The sequence below is a fragment of the Sander vitreus genome, chromosome 5 (genome assembly GCF_031162955.1).
Source record: "Sander vitreus isolate 19-12246 chromosome 5, sanVit1, whole genome shotgun sequence".
In the NCBI taxonomy this organism is placed as follows: domain Eukaryota; kingdom Metazoa; phylum Chordata; class Actinopteri; order Perciformes; family Percidae; genus Sander; species Sander vitreus.
In genome coordinates, this window is record NC_135859.1 from 32,608,890 (window position 1) to 32,630,266 (window position 21,377).

The 21,377-nt window shown below is 41.0% G+C and overlaps 1 protein-coding gene across 2 annotated transcripts in view; it reads right to left on the reverse strand.

The window, feature by feature from the left end:
- The window catches only part of ddr2l (discoidin domain receptor family, member 2, like), a 37,681-nt gene extending 18,527 nt beyond the window's left edge, over window positions 1-19,154 (reverse strand). Inside the window, exons 1-6 of one of the 2 annotated variants that reach the window (XM_078251525.1) lie at window positions 18,833-19,154; window positions 6,072-6,170; window positions 5,881-5,983; window positions 5,490-5,565; window positions 4,433-4,585; window positions 1,510-1,657 (exon numbers count right to left, since the gene is read on the reverse strand). In XM_078251525.1, the coding sequence (XP_078107651.1) occupies window positions 1,510-1,657; window positions 4,433-4,585; window positions 5,490-5,565; window positions 5,881-5,983; window positions 6,072-6,132 (541 nt within the window). In that variant the 5' untranslated portion in view covers window positions 6,133-6,170; window positions 18,833-19,154. The remainder of the gene's footprint in view (window positions 1-1,509; window positions 1,658-4,432; window positions 4,586-5,489; window positions 5,566-5,880; window positions 5,984-6,071; window positions 6,171-18,832) is intronic. The other variant, XM_078251524.1, reaches the window with a different exon arrangement.
- Between the last annotated feature and the right edge of the window lie 2,223 nt (window positions 19,155-21,377).

A 21,377-nucleotide genomic window follows, 5' to 3' on the forward strand; every position in this document is an offset into this window, starting at 1 on the left:
ATTGTTATTACATTTCATGACAATCCCATTTTGCAGCAATAAAAGTGAAGTGAGATAACCAAACGAAGAAGTGTACCTTTTTACTGTAGATAAAACAGATGTTGACAAAGTTTTCTTTTGGGGACATAAATTGAAGTTGGAAAAAGGTTAATAAAATGCAATATATTGCAGAATATTGCTGATGTTTAAAATTGGAATAATATATTGTGGCATAAGTATCTTGATAATATCGTATGATGGGGCCTCTGGTGATTCCCAGCCATAACATTAAGCTGCTTCCCCCGTCCACAGCAGGACATTGCTTAGCTTCTTTGTCAGTACTCCTGCCTGCTCCTCCAAACTAGGAATGAGTTCCATTTATTTGGTTTAACCCTTGTGTTGTCTTCGGGTCAAATTTGACCCGTTTTTCGAAATGTCTATATCAGAAATAATGGGTTTCCTTTAAACTACCTAATTTTAATTACCCAAAAATAACATGGATGATAGCACACATCACGCTTTGCAAGTGACAACAAAAGATCGGATCTCTACTTTCATTGACTTTTGGGTGTTTTATAAAAAAACATTTGCATTTGGAACCAGACTGAACATTGACATATGCCCTTCTGTAATTATCCCTCATTTAATATGAGTCTAAATTATTCATAATTTCTGCTATTTTAACTCAAGAATTAGGTATAATTTCCTATAAATGAGGTTTAGTGACCATAAATTCCAAAAATGTAGTAAATGTAAAACTGGTAATAAGTTGGTGTTAGTGGTGTTTATACATGGTAGTGAAAAGAAGCGTTAAACGGCAAAAAAAGAGCCAAAAACATTGAAAAGAGAGACAAAAGAGACGAAAACGTCAGAAAAAGTGTTGATTTTCAGGACGACAAGTACATGGTCGAATGGAAGACAACACAGGGTTAAATTCAACAAGCAATTTGTTGTATTTTAGCAGAATACTGAAAGCAGCAGAAATGCAGAACTGTGGTCACTTAGTTCTCATTAATCTTTAAGTTTTAAATAAATAATTAAGTTTTGTTTATTGCAAGTAATATCGTTATAGCAATATTCAACATCGTTATCACATATTTTCATTTAACACTGAACACACGGTGGAGAAGTAGCTCATACAAACCCACTTTAAAAACCATCCCTTTAATGTGTTAACCTGCCACCCAAAGAGTTCATACCTATTTTTTTATTCATAATGTTGATAATATCTCTGCAGTGTTTGCTTGATGTGAGGTTTTTTTTGCGAACAAACTGTGTGCTATAATATAACAGTACTAGGTTGCTGGCGTGAATTGCAGTTTTATTGCACAGATTAACAGATTAAAAATGGTCTCACAAACAACCCTTCTTGACTTTTATTGAATGAGGAGGTTTCAGCAGAGTTTATTCGAGTCTGAGGAGGGGTAAACATTTCTTAGAAATGCACTGAATCAACAACCTTTAATGTCTGCAGAGCACAGTCAGCACACACACATTAACAGTGTGACTGTGTGTGTTTATGTGTCCTACCCTCCCATGGACAGCCGTACAGCTCCACTCTCATGCAGACGGTGGTGGACAGTATGGTGACTGGGATCAGCCGGACGTAGCGGGTGATGATCGGAGGGTGCAGGTCGTTGATGACAGAGGTGTAGGCGTTTTTGTTGCCCTGCATCACCTGGAGACAAATATCACATGTGAAACATCAATCGTCCTGAAGACGGGACGGGTTTCTACAGTGTGGTCCTTACTGCAAAAAACAGCAACATCTACCACCGGCATGAAAACATCCACGTACATTCAGTGTATATGCACGCAGACAGACGGTATACAGATAGATGTGTTTAGAGCCGCTTTAGTAGAGGAGATTACACTATTATCCAAACATGCATTTTTCCATTTAAATGTGCTGTATTTACATCCTGATGAAAGTAGCAGGAAAAGTGACCCTGATGGCTCTGTTAATAAACGGATAGTTCAGATCTTTTGAAGCGGTGTTGTATGAGGTAACTACAATATCTATAGTCCATAGTCAGTGTATTACCGTAGATGGCGGTCGGCATGCCCCCAGTTTGGAGAAGCAGGCAGGAGTAAGCAATGTCCTGCTGTGGACGGGGGCAGCAGCTAAACATTTTTTTTTACGTAATCTATATCAGTGTGTAGAGTGTACTCTATATTTACAATATTTCACCACTTTACCTTGATTACGCGGGGGGAACTGAAGCTGACATCTATGCTCTCTTCAAAGCCACCAGACTCCATTGACAAAAACAATCATTTTACCTCACAGAACACAGGGCTTGCTGGTCTACCGTTGCCACGATTGTCTAGTTTGTTTGTTGGTTTTGTTAGTTCCTAACCCTTTTAAAACGCTAAAGTCACACATTTACACAAATAAACTAACAGATCGAGGCAGCGGTAGACCAGCAACTTCCGTGTTCTGTAAGGCAAAATGGAGTCCAGCGGCTTTGACAAGAGCATAGATACCACCTTCAGCTCGTCCCGTGTAAACTTAAACAAGGTCGTTTGACAGCAAGGTAAAGGGGTGAAAATATTCTAATATAGCGTACGCTTAAACTGATATTGATTTTTTTTCAGGGAACCCTATTTTTTAGGTGTTTAAAATGCCTTCAGCTGCTGCCCCGTCCCACAGCAGTACATTGCGTAGCTTCAGTGTCGGTACTCCTTCAAAAAAAACATTTAGTGAACAACTGCATGAGCAAATAGTCCAATAGTTTAAGAACGTTTCTCAATGTACAATTGCAAGGAATTTAGGGATTTCATCATCTACAGTCCATAATATCATCAAAAGATCCAGAGGATCATGGAGAAAACTCTGCACGTAAGTGACAAGGCAGAAAACCAACATTGAACGCCTGTGACCTTCGATCCCTCAGGCGGCACTGCATTAAAATACGGACATCATTATGTAAAGGATATTACCACGTGGGAACACTTCGGAAAACCATTGTCAGTTAACACAGTTCGTCGCTACATCTACAAGTGCAAGTTAAAACTCTACCCTGCAAAGCAAAATCCATATATCAACAACACCCAGAAACGGCGCCAGCTTCTCTGGGCCTGAGCTCATCTGAGATGGACTGACACGTAGAGGAATAACCCCGGATTTTCACTGAATGCAGAACGTCTGCGGACCGGCTCCGCTGCGGAACGGCTCCGTGCTCCGCCGTTCGTCAATACCCACTAGGTCCGGATTTGTTGCGGCCATGACTGACAGCTGAAGTCAGGAGGACCTGCTAGATCTCGCGAATTCACGTAGAATAGAACCACAAAACCAACAACAGTTTGTTTCCATCCAGAGGAGCAGAGGGGAAACAACTCTGTGCTGTGTTTTCAAGGTGTGGTGCAGGGAAATATGATCCGCCGTGAGCACGATGTATTTTATTTTGAAAATTAACCAGATTTTTATTTTGTTTCTGTGCTCAACTTCCTGTCCCGTACTATCTGCCGTGTGCTGAATTGCTGCGGAGCTCTCCGGTGTCTGGCAAAAACAGAAGCTCTGCGTATCTGCTCCGTAGGGCTGCGGACCACCGGAGCTGTGCCGGAGTCGGAACGCAGCCGTTCTGCAGTCAGTGAAAATACACACATTGACTTTAATGGAAACCTAATGACTCCGCCAAAGCGGAAAAGGACCATCCAGATTGTTATCAGCGCAAAGTTCAAAAGCCAGCATCTGTGATGGTATCTGTGATGGTATGAGGGGGTGTTAGTGGGTAACTTGCACATCTGTGAAGGCACCATTAATGCTCAAAGGTACAGGTTTTGGAGCAACATGTGCTGCCATCCAAGCAACGTCTTTTTCAGGGACGTCCCTGCTTATTTCAGCAAGACAATACCAACCCACATTCTGCACGTGTTACAACAGCGTGGCTTCGTAGTAAAAGAGTGCGGGTATTAGACTGGCCTTCAAAAAAATTCAAATGACCCCTTTAAGATCTGAGTGTTTAAGGATTGAGATGCCAATGATCCTACTTCCGTGTGTTTCTGTTTCAGGCTGTGAATCCCGCTGCTCTTCAGAGTCTGACAGCAAAAATCTGTGGGGGTTCGGGGAAGTTCCCTTTTTAAAATGTGAGGGAGGAAAGTGTTCAGTCAGACAGCCTCAGATAAAAACATGACCTGCTGTTTAAATTGAGTCCTGATTGTGTTGCTGTAGCTGTCAGGGACCTTAAAGGCCAACAGGAAGCTGGTGGCTAAATGTCATTTCCTGTAATTTCAGCGTGAATGGCCCGAAGCAGCTCAGAGGTCTTTTCTCTCCCTTCCTCTTTCTCCTATTCTTCCCTCCATCGCTCTGTTTCTATCACTCCGTCACAAGTTTCCGCTCCACATTTTCTCCTATTCTTTCCTTCTTCCTGACTGATGTTTTGACTTTATTTCCCATCTCCCCCTGCCAGTCCCGACCCACGGTGCTTTGTGAAACATTTGTGTCACTCACCGTGTTCCCCAGCCTGTTCCTCCAGGACTTCCAGAGCAGGCCGTCCCGGCTGTAGTTGAGGCGGTAAGCTCGGGCAAACTCGTTCCCGGAGTACCTGGCGTATCGTCCCTGAGTCCCGACCACCGTCAGGAAAATCAGCCTGCCCAGGTCCACCTGAACAACACAGCAACAGGTTTCTGTCAAGAACCCACATGTTCATCTACAGATAATAGTTTGACTGTTTACACAATTTATCTAATGTCAGAAGTATCTTTGGGCATCACAACAATTTTAAACTCACCAGGTTTACTTTGTGAAAACATCATATTTTGTGTTTGTACCTTTGTTAAATAATACTTTAATCCTATCAAAAGATATAATATGTAACATTGCCGCCTAAGAAAGGTCTTAAAACTAGTAGGCCTATAAATATTTTGTTGAGTTGTATAGTTACATTATCCCAAATGTTTCCAACAGTGTTCAAACCCAGAGAAATCTGTCATTTAATGCGAGGCAATATCCCCTTTGTGCATGCTTCAGTATTGTGGTGTCGTGACAGAAGCTGTCATAAATTGACTTTTTATCCAGTTGTAAGCCATATTTTAACCGGATGAAGGACGTCTGGATCTTAAGTTGTCAGAGAGACAAGCTGAGCAAACCGATCAGCGTCATAGAAACACAGATTTTTAACATGAAACTGCTTTATTCTGTGTTTTTACCGGTTTAAATTAGGGGGTCTGTTTGTTTTGGAGAGTGAGAGACCCCTGCGGATACAACTCCCATGATGCCACGTCACCAAACTGCATTTTTTTTGTTTTTGATTGAGAGAACCCTAATGGCAGAAAATCACATACAGTTTTGAACATTTATAAGTGCTTAGTCAAAGGCAGTTGGACTTGCTGTGGATTTTTCCGCCTCTCTTTAGTTTTTTACTTTGCACTTCTCGACATCCTCTGACCTGAACGACTGAGAATCCTCACAGACACTGACACTCTGTAACTGTCAAACCCATATGGGCACATGAACACGATTGAACATGTTTAAGTTTCTTTCTTTAAAGCACTGAGCAGACACAAACCTGCAGGTACTGACTGTCTGAAGGCTCCAGCTGTCCCTCAGGACACCAGGCGCCGTCTCCCTCCTCACGATTTAACCTGCAAACACACACACGCACACGCACACACACACTTAATACAGTTAACACAGAGCGTCTGCACATCCTGGGAACGTTTGCTAATGTTGATCAAAAACTGAGCCCTTACAGCTGTTGACCACAGTTCATTTTATGATCATTTCGGGGGTGAAATTGACATTACAGAGAATGAATAGTTGACCCAACCACAAAGCTGAGAAGTCTGACATGGAGCTGCACACATCGGGTCACATGCAGGCGGTTGTGGCTCAGGTGGTAGAGCGGTCGTCTACCAATCGGAAGGAACCAATCACATCACTCTGTAAGTCACACTGACCTGGCGTACTGAGGTCCTGTGGTCTCGTACCATTGGCTGGATGCTGTGATGTCATCGTCTTTGATCCGTCCATCCTCCATGCCCAAGGCATAGCGACAGTGTGCTGAACACACACACAAGATAATCACAATGACACCCAAACATTTAAAAACACAACTTTTATGTGTGTGTGTGTGTATGTGTGTGTGTACCAGGGTCGATCTGTCCGTAGGCTGCTGTGGCTTGAAGGATCAGCAGCAAGAAGAGGTGCATGATGGTCCGCCGATCACACCAACACACACGCTACATCTCTGAGAGAGAGAGAGAGAGATTTAATAATGAATTATAATTTATAGTATTGTTTGTACTCTCTGTCACTGTGTTTAGAGCTGGTAAAACAATACAGTTGTTTAAAAAGGTGATTAACAATCTGTGATCGTGATCCAGACAGCTGAAAACAGAATGATGGCAAAACAATGGCCGTTGGAAAAAGTTATCACTTCAGAGTGAATTATGCCATGTCCACTTACCAAAGGAAAACAAGTTTCAGGCTGCGTTCAAATCATCCATCATTTACAATGTTTATACTTAACATGCATAAACTAGAAGAAACATTAATGGAATGAGTTCCTGCTGTTTATTTAATTTGTATTTCAAACTAATGATTTAGTTTGAAGTTCCCGTGACCTGACGTTTCCAGTCTATGGGTCAGACTCAAACACACGGAGCTCTGAAGCAGACCTGTGCGTCACTTAGTGTCCACTCTCGCTGTAAAAATAGAGACGAGCAGCGGCACATACCACGGAGCTGCCGCAGCGCGCCGTCCGTGGTCTGTGCAGCTTCAGGTTTATAATGGACGCGCTCTGCTGTGGGCATGCTGCGGCAGATGTGTCCCGTTTGTGCTCTGTATATTTCTGCAGTAGTTTTGGTTTTCCACCTCCGATGTAGAGCAGCGTACAGCCACTTCCCTAAACTTTGTCTCATTCAGAGACCAGAGTCCCAAACGGGGCTCTGTGTCTGTCAGGAGGTCTGAGATCTACCTTATCAGCAGAGCAATCACGTAATGCACAGCAGACTATGGTGCAGGTGGATTATTTTCTGAAATATTGTGACTTTATTCTTGTAATAGCCTATTATCACTTTATTTTTCTCAAAATATCATGACTCTTCCAAATCTCAGAGAGCACAGATGAGATATATTTTGAATGTGCACAAAGTTTTGAACATGAGCAGAAATCTTGCTCAAACACATCTGAAATATTACAGTCCAGGAGTTTATTAATTCATTAAAATGAATTCATATATCATTGAGGTGAATAATTATCATATGCACATTTAAGGAGGTTACTTCCACCAACAAAAGACGCAAAAGATGTGTGCTGACTCAGATATAATTAGAAAAGACGACTCTCTCCAGTATTTTGAATTTGTACTGCAGTAACTATTAGTAACTACTACTACTAGCTGTCAGTATTACATATTGCACCTTTAAAGTGCTCATATTATGCTAATTTTCAGGTTCATAATTGTATTTTGAGGTTGTACCAGAATAGGTTTACATGGTTTCATTTTCAGAAAACACCATATTTTTGTTGTACTGCACATTGCTGCAGCTCCTCTTTTCACCCTGTGTTCAGGTCTCTGTTTTAGCTACAGAGTGAGACCTCTCACTGCTGTAACATCTTTGTTAGCAGTCGCACATGCTAGGTAAGCTAGGTAAGCTAGGTACAGCTAGGTAAGATCACGTCATCTAGCTAGCTGTTTGTTTCTACAACTTCAGTTAGTACGAGGCAGGATTAGCCGGGAGACTTCTTCCAACTTCCAACGGGAGGGCACACTTCCAACTTTGCGTGGAATACCTGCAGAATACAGGGACATGTAAGTAGTTCTTTTGTAGATTATGGTGAACTAGTGTGTGTTGTAGCAGTGTTTTGCCATTCAGAACGAGCTAGCATGTTACGGTTAGCCACCTCGTTTCGACGTAAAAAGCCGTGCCGATTTTGAACAGCTCACCCAGAGACTGAAGGCAGGACACATTCAGAAACCGTATCTCACTTTTTCCAAGTTTGTATGCGTGTGGAAGCACCAGAGACACAAAATAACACCCAGAATCCCAGAAAAAGTGTTTTTTCATAATATGGGCACTTTAAGTTATCTTAGCATTTTTGTGGCCCACACATAACTAAACTGCAACTGTTTAACAACATTAACGATGTGTTTAAAACCGTGACCGTTACATTTCGATATGAGGATGGAGAAAGCTTCTGTGGTTTCTATTTCCTGCCACCCCTCAGGCCGCTAATTTATGGCACGCTCCTGTAAATAGTATTAGAGGGGCAGAAATAAACAACTGGTATCGTGGTATGGTTTGGAGGACTTGTTGAGTTTGTTATTATCCAATAGGATCCACTCAGGCAATGTGGAGGCTGCTTCAGTCTTTGTCCTTGTCAAACAGGAGGAGATTGCACATTTGTATTTATGAAGCCATCTAAACTATATAAACACAAATAACTGCAGTTCTTTCCAGGCAAAATCCTTATTTAAACACGTTTCTGCTGCAGGAGGTCAACTGTCACCGTACAGCAGGATGGATGAACAAGGTTCAGAATGTGTGTGTGTGTGTGTGTGTGTGTGTGTGTGTGTGTGTGTGTGTGTGATTTCATAATGTTTTTTTTTGTTGGAGTGGAGCAGTTCATACACACACACACAAATGGCAGCCCACTCACAGAGGTTACGCAACACAGAAAAAAACACACACACACACACACACACACACACATACATACACACACAACCTCTTCTCTCAAAGTGTTTGACAAATATACTTTCTTATTTGAAAGTATTAGCAGCATCTCGCTGTTCTTCTCTTATTCTGGACGTTTTTCTGTCGCTGGAGGAAACAGCTGGACGGGAGAGAGAGAGACCTGAACACAGACAGCAGAGAGACAGCAGGGTGAGGCTGAGGACTGCGGAGAGAAAACACAAAGAGCGGAGGCGGAGGAGGGAGATAGAGTGAAGGCAGGAGAAGGAGGGGGAGAAAAGGTTGAGAGGAGAACAATGGACGGAAGGGGAAAGCAGAGAGCGACATACACAGCTTAAAGAGTAACTTAACAGAAGGCTAAACAAATCTGTGTTTTGCTCCTCTGACCACCCACCAGTGACGTCACAGCGTCCTGCAGTACACCTGTACATCACTGCAGCAAGGTGACGGGTCAAACCACTGGAGGTCAGCAAAGATAAGACTTTCCGGGGCTGTTGTTAATGATGGGGCAGGCAGTTTATTCTTCAGGGGTCACTGGGTAAAGAAAATCCATAAAAACCTTTCAACTTAAAGTTGTTCATGTGGTCTGAGAGATTCTCATCACGTCATAATATGACCAACAGATGACATACGATCGGGATGATTCGAGGAAGTTAGTTCGAAGTAGGCAGCCTAACATACAAATGAAACGGATCAGACGGTGACAGAACGGTACTGAATTTACACTTCATGGAGACAACAAGTTTCCTGATTACAGCTTGCTTCAAACTGAAAACAATCTTCCCTTGCTGACACAGACATCCGTTCTGGCTTCAGGAAGTTGAGTTCATTCACTTCAGCCGAGCTGCAGGCGAACGCAGACGTTCACGGTTTTTTTTCTTCTTTTTTCTGGCAACGATTGGACAGAGAGAGAGCTTTATGTAATGTGTTGGCTGCAGCTCAGATTCCTGCACTGTTGCTCATCTCTACAGCAAAATGGGAGCGCATGAGAGCGAGAGAGAGAGAGAGAGAAAAACATGGAGAGACAGAGAGACATAAAGAAAGAAAAAGGGAAACATGGAGGGAGACAGAGAGACAACAAAAGAGACAGAAAAATAAGTTTTTTTCCTCAGTTCAGTCTAAGATTACGACCCACCAGAGATATAAACACCCAGAATCTGTTTCTGTAACAAAAGGCTTCACAGTAAACTGTGGCTTGTACAAGTCCTCATACAGTACTTCTCCAAACCATCACAAAATGAGTCTTATGTTTTCTGATCTGCGACCTCTCTGGTTAATGTGTATTTTTGAAAAGAGGTTGGTTTTTTTTTAATCCTCTTTCGTTCTCAAAAAAAAAGAAAATCCCATCCACACAAGCCGTTTGGATTGAACCGTTTTAAAAAAAGATCTCTGTGCAAAAACACAAATGAAGCGCTAACCCCGAATATAACTTTTGGGTGAAAATTTGTTGTCATGGATATTATAACTGAATAATCACTTAATTAAAAAACAAAACCCATAAACAGTGGAAATAGACAGTGAAATGAATCAGTAGTTGCATCATTTTCTCTGCTTTTCCTCGATCTTCGCCTCCTCTTCTTTGTCTTCTCCGTCTCCCTTCCTCCCTCCTCATCTCCTCCCTCCCTCTGTCCTCCTTTTCCTCTCATTCTGTCCCTCCTCCTCCTCCTCCTTCTTCCTCCTGCTTTATCTCCTCCTCCCTCCGTCAGAACAAACTGGAGCCAAAAGCCTCAACATTCCTAACATTCAACGCAACCCAGAGCTCTCTCGATCGCTCTCTTTCTCTCTCGGTGTCTGTGTCTCCCGCTCACACAAACACACAGGAATCCACGTCTCTCTCTCTCTCTCTCTCTCTCTCTCTCTCTCTCTCTCTCTCTCTCTCTCTCTCTCTCTCTCTCTCTCTCTCTCTCTCTCTCTCTCTCTCTCTCTCTCTCTCTCTCTCTCTCTGGGGTGAATGAAGAGTTCACTGAGTGCAAAACAGAACGGCAGAACACGCAATAGAGTCGAGTAGAAATAGACTGGTGAATCCATCTTTAACATAAAAACTCATACAGTATGTTTTTTAACCATTAATCATTGTTCAAACCGACTGAACGCAAATTATTAGAATAATTTGCAAAGTAGGTCTGCTCGACTGCTTAACTTTTGGACAGACGTTGGAATTATTGAATTCAAAACACAGTTAAACAAATCAGCAGTGAAAACACCTAGTACTGTGAAATTGTGATCGTTAGAAGCGGAAATCAGCGTCAGGTAGTCAGATAGTTATCTGCATGTGAACGGTCTGCGCATACCCTCATGGATATTGATAATCGATTTAGGTCTGGCAGACCTTTACAGCTGTGCAAAGTATAATTTGCACTTATGCCAGAAAGTGATGTGGGTAATAGCCTCGCATTGCCAGACCTTCCTCCACAGCGCTGCGGAGGAGGGTCAGGCAAGTCCACGCAGCATTCCAGGATGGGAGACAAACGTGCTCTGGTTTATTGGCATTTCTTTAAACCAATCACAATTGTCTTGGGTGGCGCTAAGTGCCAGACGGAGCCACGGTGCCTCTGCAAAATAGCCTCAGGAAGGAACTTGTTTTGGTGGAACGTGTACGTTCAAAGGTTGTTTTAGTCGTGCAACAGAAAACTCAGATTGGACAGATAGTCTAGCTAGCTGTCTGGATTTACCCTGCAGAGATCTGAGGAGCAGTTAACCATAGTCCTCAGAAATCCACCGGAGGTTAGAATGTCAACACAAAGAAAGTGGAAGGTGAACCAACCTGAACAATCCCTGAAATTAAACGTTGTCGATATAGACCATGTGTGTAATGGACGTACCCACTTATAATGATGCGTGTAATGACAAGCTGTCACTAAAGTCTCCCAGTTAACTGTAACGGAGATAAAATGGTAATATTTACAATATATATATTTTTAAAAGAGCAACAGAAGAAATTATACGACTTTTTTCACAGGCTGAGTGGTTCTAATCGTGACAGGTAAACTCATTTTGACATAAAAACTCATTTGTTTAAATCTCCTGTTTGCTTGCCATCTCTGTTTGTTATCAGCTCTCAGGTGGACGTTTTTAGCTTTCGCTCATGTAGCATTCGGGGTAAAACTGTGTAACCTCACAGAGCACGTCATGGCTGTGAGGTCTGAACCGGAGCAGAGCAGCAGATGGTTTAAAAAGAGCTGCTGGTATCTGAAGAATGTGAGGAGCGCTTGATTTAACATGTAGAGATTTGAGGTGACAGCTAAGGTGAGCGTTATCAAAAACACTTCAAACCTGAATGAGGAATTACATAGCCCAGTTGTGTGGTTCATAGAGGTTTTCAGAGAGATTTTGACCTGAAAACCTTTTCACACCTATATTTATTTAACTTGTCAGCAGATTTAAGACGGTAAGTACACTCTTGCAGTCTCACATTTAAAAGAGTAAATTAAATTAATACGCGCAAACATTTTTTACTTTTAAAACTTCAGAACGAGACTTTATCTCTCCAGTAACTCAGATGTCGAACAACTCAAGAATGCTCTACTAAGAATACGGGCCCCGAAGACATAAATGACACACACACACACACACACACACACACACACACACACACACACACACACAGGTCTGCTCGACTTGGAAAACTGGCCCCGAAGACATGAATGTCACAGACGCACACGCGCGCACACACACACACACACATACACACACACGCGTATGCAGGGTATCATAACTCCGTCAGCGGTGGGTGGAGGGAGCAGAGGAGCCCATCTCTCTCTGGATTCTCTGTGAGGCCGAGTTACGAATCACTAAGCAGAACTAACATTTGTTTCATTGATGAGTTCTGTGACTTTATACGTAGATGACCCTTAGATTTCTACAAAAACACGTGTAAAAAGTTCACCCAAAAACAATATAAGCTTTAAAATAGTTCTCAACTCCTCATGCTCTCAATGGTCCCATGAAAATGAATGACTCGAATGACATCATGGAGAGCAAAGAGCCCGATAAATGAAAGCACATCAGTGCAAACAGACTTTGACAGGGGGCCGAACGAAAGACAGCACGAAAGGTTATAAAACTTCTAAAAAGAAGTTCTGAGAATTCCTGTGCAGCATTTTTCAAAGTGTCTTGTATCCACTTGTGGGCTCATGGAAATGCAAACACAACTGTTTTCGCTAAACTATTGCGTTCAGACGCCCTAAAAGTCAGTTTGATTCAAATATGATTCCATTTTTGGGGCGCTTATGCATGTTTTGCTCAACCAGAAAATCATTCATTTTCAATAAGAGAATAAGTTACAGATGCATCGTTGCATTTCAAGTGTTGCATACGGTAACTTAGCCTCCTCTGGATGTCTCGTGAGCTAAACCGGGTATCACTGTCACTGTGCCACGAGCCAAAGCATTAAGCTGAAGCAACCAACGTAATAATAACTTAAGATTAATATAGCGCATTATATGAAACCCACGGACGCTTTACACAAGTAACATTACAGGGGGACAAGAGAAAAGAAAATAGTAGGCCAACACAAACACTGACTAAAAGGAAAAAAACGTCTTCGCTAAATGGAAGGGGGACGTAATTTAATGTTGGCTACTGACGTACAACCACATCGTACACTGTAAAGTTATTTTATGAATGAAATAGACATATTAGGTTACATACCTGAGGGCCAATTCAGGGTCGTTTTGAATCATTTAAAATACCGATCTGTTAATAGCCAGACTGAGTGTGACTCACGTTATCGCCCGTTGTAAGTAAGTAGGTAAGTAAAGTTTATTTATTTAGCACTTTTCACGGATAAAAATCACAAGGTGCTTTACAATAAATTGGAATACGATAAATAGAAGACATAAGAAGACCAGAAAAACATACAGTAGGTACATCAAATCAGCCCTTGTCTAACTAAAAGCCTGTTTGAATAGCCAAGTCTTCAACTGCTTTTTAAAAGAATCAACAGAGTTTGAACAACGTAAAGAGAGCGGAAGTGCATTCCACAGCCTGGCTGCCACTGCCGGAAATGATCGATCCCCTCTGGTTTTAAAACGAGTGCAGGGGACCACTAACAACATCTGACCTCTTTCCCTTTCCCTTTTAGCTTTTAGTTGTTCTTTGTTTAATTTCCTTCTTTCCTGTGATGGTCCTGCCCTATTATCAGCCATAATAACTACAACAGATAACTTCTAAAATTAAATTTGAATACAATTAGGCTTATATTAAGAAATCTCCTGCTACCTTTTACCTGGCTCCATTGGCATACTTTAACACTTTTCTGGTGTTACAAAGAAATCTGTTACCCATCAGAATGTGGGCTCTAGCGCAGTCTACCTGCCACAAATCATTCTGTGACTTTGCGGTAAAAAAAAAAAAAATCGAACCTGGGCAGATGCCTTACTAAAAACTATATAAAAGTACCGTTCTTTTCACGGTTAGTCTCATTTACTGTTACACGTCATTTAAGACCATTGTATGAAAAATGACAGAGCTGTTGTTTAGTGTTCCTCATCTGAGCCTCACATGCCTCTAACGGCCCCTCCGTGTGGTGTCTTAATGGTTTAATGAGCCACTGGCAACTCGACACACACTCATTCACACTCATCTGTAATCTGCTGCTTCCACTCGAACCACAGTGACTATCTGCCCACACACTTCTCCAGAAGCCATTTTGACTGTTTCGTGTTTTTAAGAGTTTACCAGTGTGACTCAAGTGGTGTTTATATAAAAGGCATCATGAGAGCATCATCAGTCAGATTATAGCCTGATACGACTTTATATAGCGACTTAGGGACCTGAGGTTAAATGTCTTTGGAAATGTTTATCTAAACGTCTGAAGGACTTCACAGAAAGGGAGGTTGTGGTTTCACCTTTTCCTGCTGCTAACATGCAAAATATGATCTGTTAAACGGTTCCATCATTGGCAGAAATCTCACAGAAACATCACTTTATTGGCTGCAGGTTGAGCTGGAGAGATTTTAGAGGAGATCTGGATCTAATGCCGTATAGATATCGGGATGGGACCAATTATCTTTTATTGGAAAGCAAGAGTGCTCACTTGCGCTGAGATCCAGTTTGACGTCATCTTGTTAACTTTTAGTCTCCAGAGAGCACTGAGGGCACAGCAGCGGCGTGTCAACACCTTTTTAGACTGGGGGGGCAATGACTTACTGTATGCAAGGGGGGTATAAAGTGTGTTCAGCATGTTCCAGCCTTGTATCACCAAAATGGCATATGAATACCATGCCAATTTCTTAAGTCATGTGTTATGACTACTCATTTTTAACTTTTTGCATGTCATTTCATGCCGTTTAGTCTCTACTGAAATATATTGTGATGTAGTATAAAGAGTGACAAAGTCTGCGTAGGGAGGAGGTCAGGGTTGATGGATGCTTCAAACAAACACCACACCAAGGAAATGTATTTGTGTCCCATGTGAAACCAAAAGTCAATGCTTACGTACAGAACTTAATTTACATAACAAACGTAATTATTTTTACCCAAACCACAACCTTTTCCTAAACATAACCAAGTTTTTATTTTAGTTTTTATTCACAAAGACAGAAACAAAAATGTCTAACTCGAGAAACGTTGATTTTCAGCAACTTCTTACAGTAAGGGCCGATGCCGAAATCGTCAATGGAACGGGTTGGGTTGTTTATGAACAAATTACGGTTGTAATTTGCGATAATTTGCGTCACGTCCTGCCTCCTTCATGCTCTACCCAGGCGCCACCCCTCGCCTAAAACCAAACGGAGCATTTAAGTGAGAACACGTCCTGTTGTGTGCTATATTTGTGAAAGAGAAACTCTGGACAATGTCCACACCTGATTCTCCAGATGTTGTCTTGAGTTCAAATGAGAAAACGGCTCAGGTGAGTTTGTGAAGAAATATAAACTTGACAGCAGCAGCAGGAGAGTGCTGGATCTGGATACGTGCTGGTTGTTGTTACAGGACAAATACACTCCCACACTTCTACTGGCAATACACTGCACTGCTCCTAAAACTGGGGATAAACCCTGAAACCCAAATGACCTGCGGACAGAGTGATTAAAAAGGAGAAACTGCTATACTTCAGCTGTAGAATGATCCTGTCTCTCAGCAGTGAGAAACAATTTCTCTGTCTCCCATAGCTTTGTTGTTGGCTTTGTTTGGTGAGTGAACAGAGCTGTCAGCTCTCACAGTCTGAGCCAAACAGAGCGGCGGCTGCTGTTGTGAAATCGCTCTGAGACTCTGTAGCTGCAGGCTGCTCTTAGTCTGTTCAAGAGACAATAAATCAGCTTTTAACTGCTTCAAATCACAAACCTGAAGCTGTGAAAGACACCTGCAGGGGGCTGATACCATCAGTCGTCAGCGACTTAGATTTATTTGGCTGTCAGAACTCACTTTTTATTGGATTTGGAACTAAAACATCCCAATGAATTGTCTTCTATAAGGAACCTATTTTCCTATATCCCTTTTTTCCCCCAATGTGAGCAAAAATCTTTGAAATGAGTCCAGTATTGAGCGGGAAAGCTGTAGCCGGCAGCCACAAACCGGACTGCGATGTAACCCTATGGGGCAAATGTCCACCACCAATTTCTGTTCACTAAAAGTACTAAAAGTGCTGTTTTTGCCAGTCAGTAAAAGTGTGAGGGGATTATATTCATGGAAATCAGTTCAACAGGCCAACGCGTTCTCAACGGGTTCGTATGATATCGTACGAAAACTTATGCACCATTTGTATGATATCCTACGAAACTGCGGAGACCGCCGGCCGGTCACATGACACAGTTAAGTTTAGCGGCCTTTACAGTTAAATTTAGCAGACAAAAGGTGACTGTGAGATGCCGGTCCTTTCAGAGGCCATCACAGTCAAATTTAGCCGAGAAAAGGTGACTGTCCTGCGGTGTTAGGACAGTTAAGTTTAGGCACCAATACGACACAAACACCCTTTTCCTTGTTGAAAGTCTTGTGTTGCATACAGCAATAAATAGATGGAATACATTCAAATTACAGTGCATTATACTTTTCGGATTAATATGTATGAATGGTTCATGAAACAACCTGAACAGGTTGATCCACAGAGTTTTACTTCCGTTTTTTAAAATGGGTCTTTTCACTGCCATCTTACCTGACAATCGTTCTGCAGAATGATCATTCAACACTCTCCACAAAACACACCATGTTGCTGCTCAGCCCAAAGTTACATCTCATAGACAACAAGTACAAGACTTTATAATCATTTTTATAACTTTATGAACTGAATGAAGTGAGATAAGAAAGTCTGAGAACATAGACAAGACTGAGGAAGAAGGATTTATTCAAGAGAAGTTAGTGTTTAGAGGTTTGAAACTGTAAGCCGTCAGCTTACTGAATACTGAATGCCGAGCACGAAAATAACCCAAAGACACCTCAGAGGAGGTGAAGAGGTCAGCCACACACACACACACACACACACACACACACACACACACACACACACACACACACACACACACACACACACACACACAATGTGATAACATTGCAGACTGAAGTTTCATTTAAACCAAGCAAACATCTCAGCCCTAAACTGACTTACAATATCAGTGCTCAAGCTACAGTAACAGACACTGTTGAAATGTTGACAGTTAACTGACAGGTGAAAGTTACTAGAGTGCGGATCGGGTCACATTTTTCTGTCCGAGCCCGGCCCGCGTCCTACAGAGCAGTAACCGAACCCGGCCCGAGCCCGACAGGCATTAAGATATTTATGTCCGAGCCCGACACAGTTAAAATCTCGTTTTTTTTGTCATACTAATGACACATAAGTTTGTTTGTGTGGAAAGCCCGCTTTTATTAAGCAACGGAGTTAACGGGGTTAAACTGACTGCAAACACACTTTAAAACATGCAGGAGTTAAACAGACAACTGCAAAGATGAATCAATTAATCGATTAGTTGTCAACTATTAATTTAATCGCCAACTATTTTGATAAACGATTAATCGGTTTGAGTCAATTTTTATTTAAAAAAAAGGGAAACACTCTCTGATTCCAGCTTCTTAAATGTGAATATTTTCTAGTTTCTTCACTACTGATCCACATTTTTCACCATTTTCTGACATTTTATTGACCAAAAAACTAATCGATTAATCGAAAAAATATTCGGCAGTTGCAGCCCTTCAGTAAACAGTATTCTTGTGAATTCAGTGACTTTAAAGCAGCTAATCTGCAACATTTTTTTTATTATTATCAGCTCTATAAGTAGTGCATATTATCATCATTCATTTTCATTAATTTAGTCTTTCTGTTGCACTTTCAAAGAGTTTACAGTCTGTTATTCTGTTAGTATTTACATCTCTTACAGTCCTGCTATAATCATCCTACAGTGATATTCCCATAATACTCTTATAATACTTATAGTAACTCACAGTGCATCTGTGGTTCTCTATAGAAAGTTTATGACAGATTAATTGTGTTTCATGGTATTCTTGTGACAATACATTTTATAATCTGTCTTTCTGAGGTGTCCTATATTGAGTTTATCCTATAATATACCCTGTAGTATCTCTATAATATTCATACAGTTTTTTTAATCTCCTAAACTTTCCACATGAACGCTGTCATTGTCCTATAATACAAAATATCCTTACAGTGCTTTTAGGGCTGCAATTTACCATTATTTTCTTGATTAATCGATTAATCGTTGTAAAAAATGTCCATCCTAGTTTCTCAAAGTCCAAGTTGATGTAAAATGTCTTGTTTTATCACTCCAAAACTTAAAGATATTCAATTTAATATGATATTAAACATAAAGAGCAAGAAAACAACATATCTAAGGAAGCTGAAAACAGCATTTTCTGCAATTTTTGTATGGAAAAACAACTTTAAACGGTGAATCGATTCTCAAAATAATTGCAGATTAGTTTTCTATGGACTAGTCGCTTTGTCGACTAATCATTGCAGCTTTTAAGTGGTTTACAATGTATCTGATATTACTCTAAATCTGATGTTGCTCTTTGAGTTTTTCTGCAGTTTACCTTTATGGTTTTAAACTATCTGTTAGAGTTGGCAGTGTAATCTGTAACCTGTGTACTAATGTTGCATAATTTCTCCAAAGATCTCAGATGTCACATTTAGGCCTCAGCAGCAGCAGAACTGATCTCAGCTCTGTTGTCATGCAGTCAAAGTTGCCAGTAGCCTGAACTCTCTTTACTTTCCTGTTTAAGTCAGGTACAACACAGACATATAAGCTGTCAGCAGTTGATTACCTGTCCGCGGTTTCCCTCCGGATCCACAACAGCAGCGAGCTGCTCTCCGGTTTGATCCGTTTTTCTCGGGTCCAGTCCGGCGGCTCGGTGAGTTCAGTTATCGCAGACAGACGGAGGAGCTCACAGGATCATGGTGGAGGAAACTAACGGCGACTTTGAATCTCTCTGATCGTTCGCTGTCCGACTTTTTCCTCTCTCTTTTATATCTTCTTCTTCTTGTTTTGCTTCAACAAAGTGTTGGAAGGAGAAGAAAAAAAGAGCTGCACACTCCAAAGACACGGGAACAAAAAAAAAAAAGTTGCTGTGTATTTACATCACATCCCGTTTCCGAGGAGAAGGAGGAGGAGGAGGAGGAGGAGGAGGAAGGCAACATGAGCACCCTGAGTGTCTGACATATGAGAACTTGGAGGAAATCCGCAGTAGGGCCCTACGAAGGGAACTATGGAGGGTAGATGGGACCTTTCCTTTCCACCTAGTCTCGCTTTCCACCAGTTTACATTACATTTCATTATATGCCATTTAGCTGACGCTTTTATCCACTTAAAATTACTATATGTCAGAGGTCGCACGGCTCTGGAGCAACTATGGGTTAAGTCCAGTGGTAGTAGTCTAATGTATTGTAGAGGGTAGGTCTATACTGTACTGTATATTGGCCAGAATCTGCATTTGGGGCAGGGGGAGCCATATCATAGTGGGGGGTCAGGGTGTCCTCCCCCAGGGAAGTTTTGAGCACGTTTTTTTGACTACACTTTTTATTTACGGTGGAAATACATTTATTTAGCCTATGTGAAGAAGACACAGATGACAATTCAAAATATATCAACAATATAATGGAAAGTATGTTGTTGCGTGTCATTGGGTATATTTAAGTGGGTTAATGGGAATCCTGGAGCTTTCTTAGTGGGTATACTGCGTATCACGTAGACTACACCACTGGTTAAGTGTCTTGCTCAGGGACACATTGGTTGATGTATCACAGTGGGAATTGAACCCAGATCTCGCGTGTGTCATATCCACTGCTCCACCCACCACCATGAGTTTACCCTCATGTTCTATATCCTAAATGCAGTGCTATAAAGATTTCAAGTGGTGCTTTCAGGTATTTTCTATTGGATGACTTTACAATATCATGTCACTGAAAAACAACCATAGAATGTGTTAAAGACAGAAAACAACTTAAAACACAGCAGCCCCACTTCATTTGTCGTTTCATTTGGAAAGCCCTTGAACACACCTTCATTTAGTTTAGTTTATTGGTTTACACATAAACAAATACTACAGATTACTATATACATGATCAATAAAAGATGTGATGGAGAGATGCAAAAAAAAACATCAGAGGGGCTTAACCTGGGCACTCCACCAATGCATACTCCAATTAAAATAGAAATAAACTAAAATACTGATAAGAAAAGAGAAGAGAAGAAGGAGAAGAAAAAAAAGCCCAAACTAAAATGACGGACAATATCAAATCATCAGAATAAATATGTAAAATAAATACGATTATAAAGGGCTCATGACTCATGCCTTTATTTATAAATTCATTTAAAATATTTGGCTAATTCATTGATTAACTATTTAAAGGTGTTATTAGGATAAAGTTGAGATTCTAGTATTTCTGGTGGGAATTGATGATGTTGAAAGGGGTTCGTATTCGGGTTTTTAATAGGTTGATCCCAAATTTGGGGTAGATAAAAGTTAAGTTAAATATTACACCTTAAGGTTTTCATAATGTTTTTTTTAATGCATGGATTAAGGACTTTTTTCATGCGTAAACCACTTTAAAGGTTTACACAATAACATGAGAGAGGCTCTTAATTTGTACCTTAAAATATCTTAATGTTTCTATTGAGATGCCAATTTAGGGCTCAGCCAACTCTGGGGTTAATTACTAACGGATACATGATTTGATTATGATATATTAATCTGATACATTTTTTTACAACTTGAAAAACCTTGAAATGTATATACATACATATAATTTTTTTATAATGCTACGTAGAATGGGTTGGTATGTCAGAGGCTGCACGCCTCTGGAGCAACTATGGTTGAAATGTCTTGTTCAGGGACACATTGGTTGATGTGTCGCAGTGGGAACTGAACCTATATCTCCCCCATCAAAGGCATGTGTCATATCCACTGCGCCATGTATCTTGAAAGCCATCTTTGAATTTCAGTCGAATCAGAAAGACATTTTCAGGAAGAAAAAAAGAAAAAAGGGACAACTTTCATGTTATACAACAGACACATAAGCTGTCAGCTGATTACCTGTCCGTGGTTTCCCTCCGGAACCACAACAGCAGTGAGCTCCCCCTTTTAAACTAGCCTATACCTTAATTTATTATATTCTGTTATAATTGAAATCCCATTCAGATACCTTGCGTCTGTGTGTAAACTAATGGTATTTTAAGAGAAAAAGATAAGAGATTCAGTTTAATCTTGTGTTGGGGCTCATAACATTAGATAAGATAAGAAAGAAAGAGCCTGATATGAAATTCTAATGATCAGAGAGTCAGTGAGGTAGGAAGAGATACAGATAAAGAGA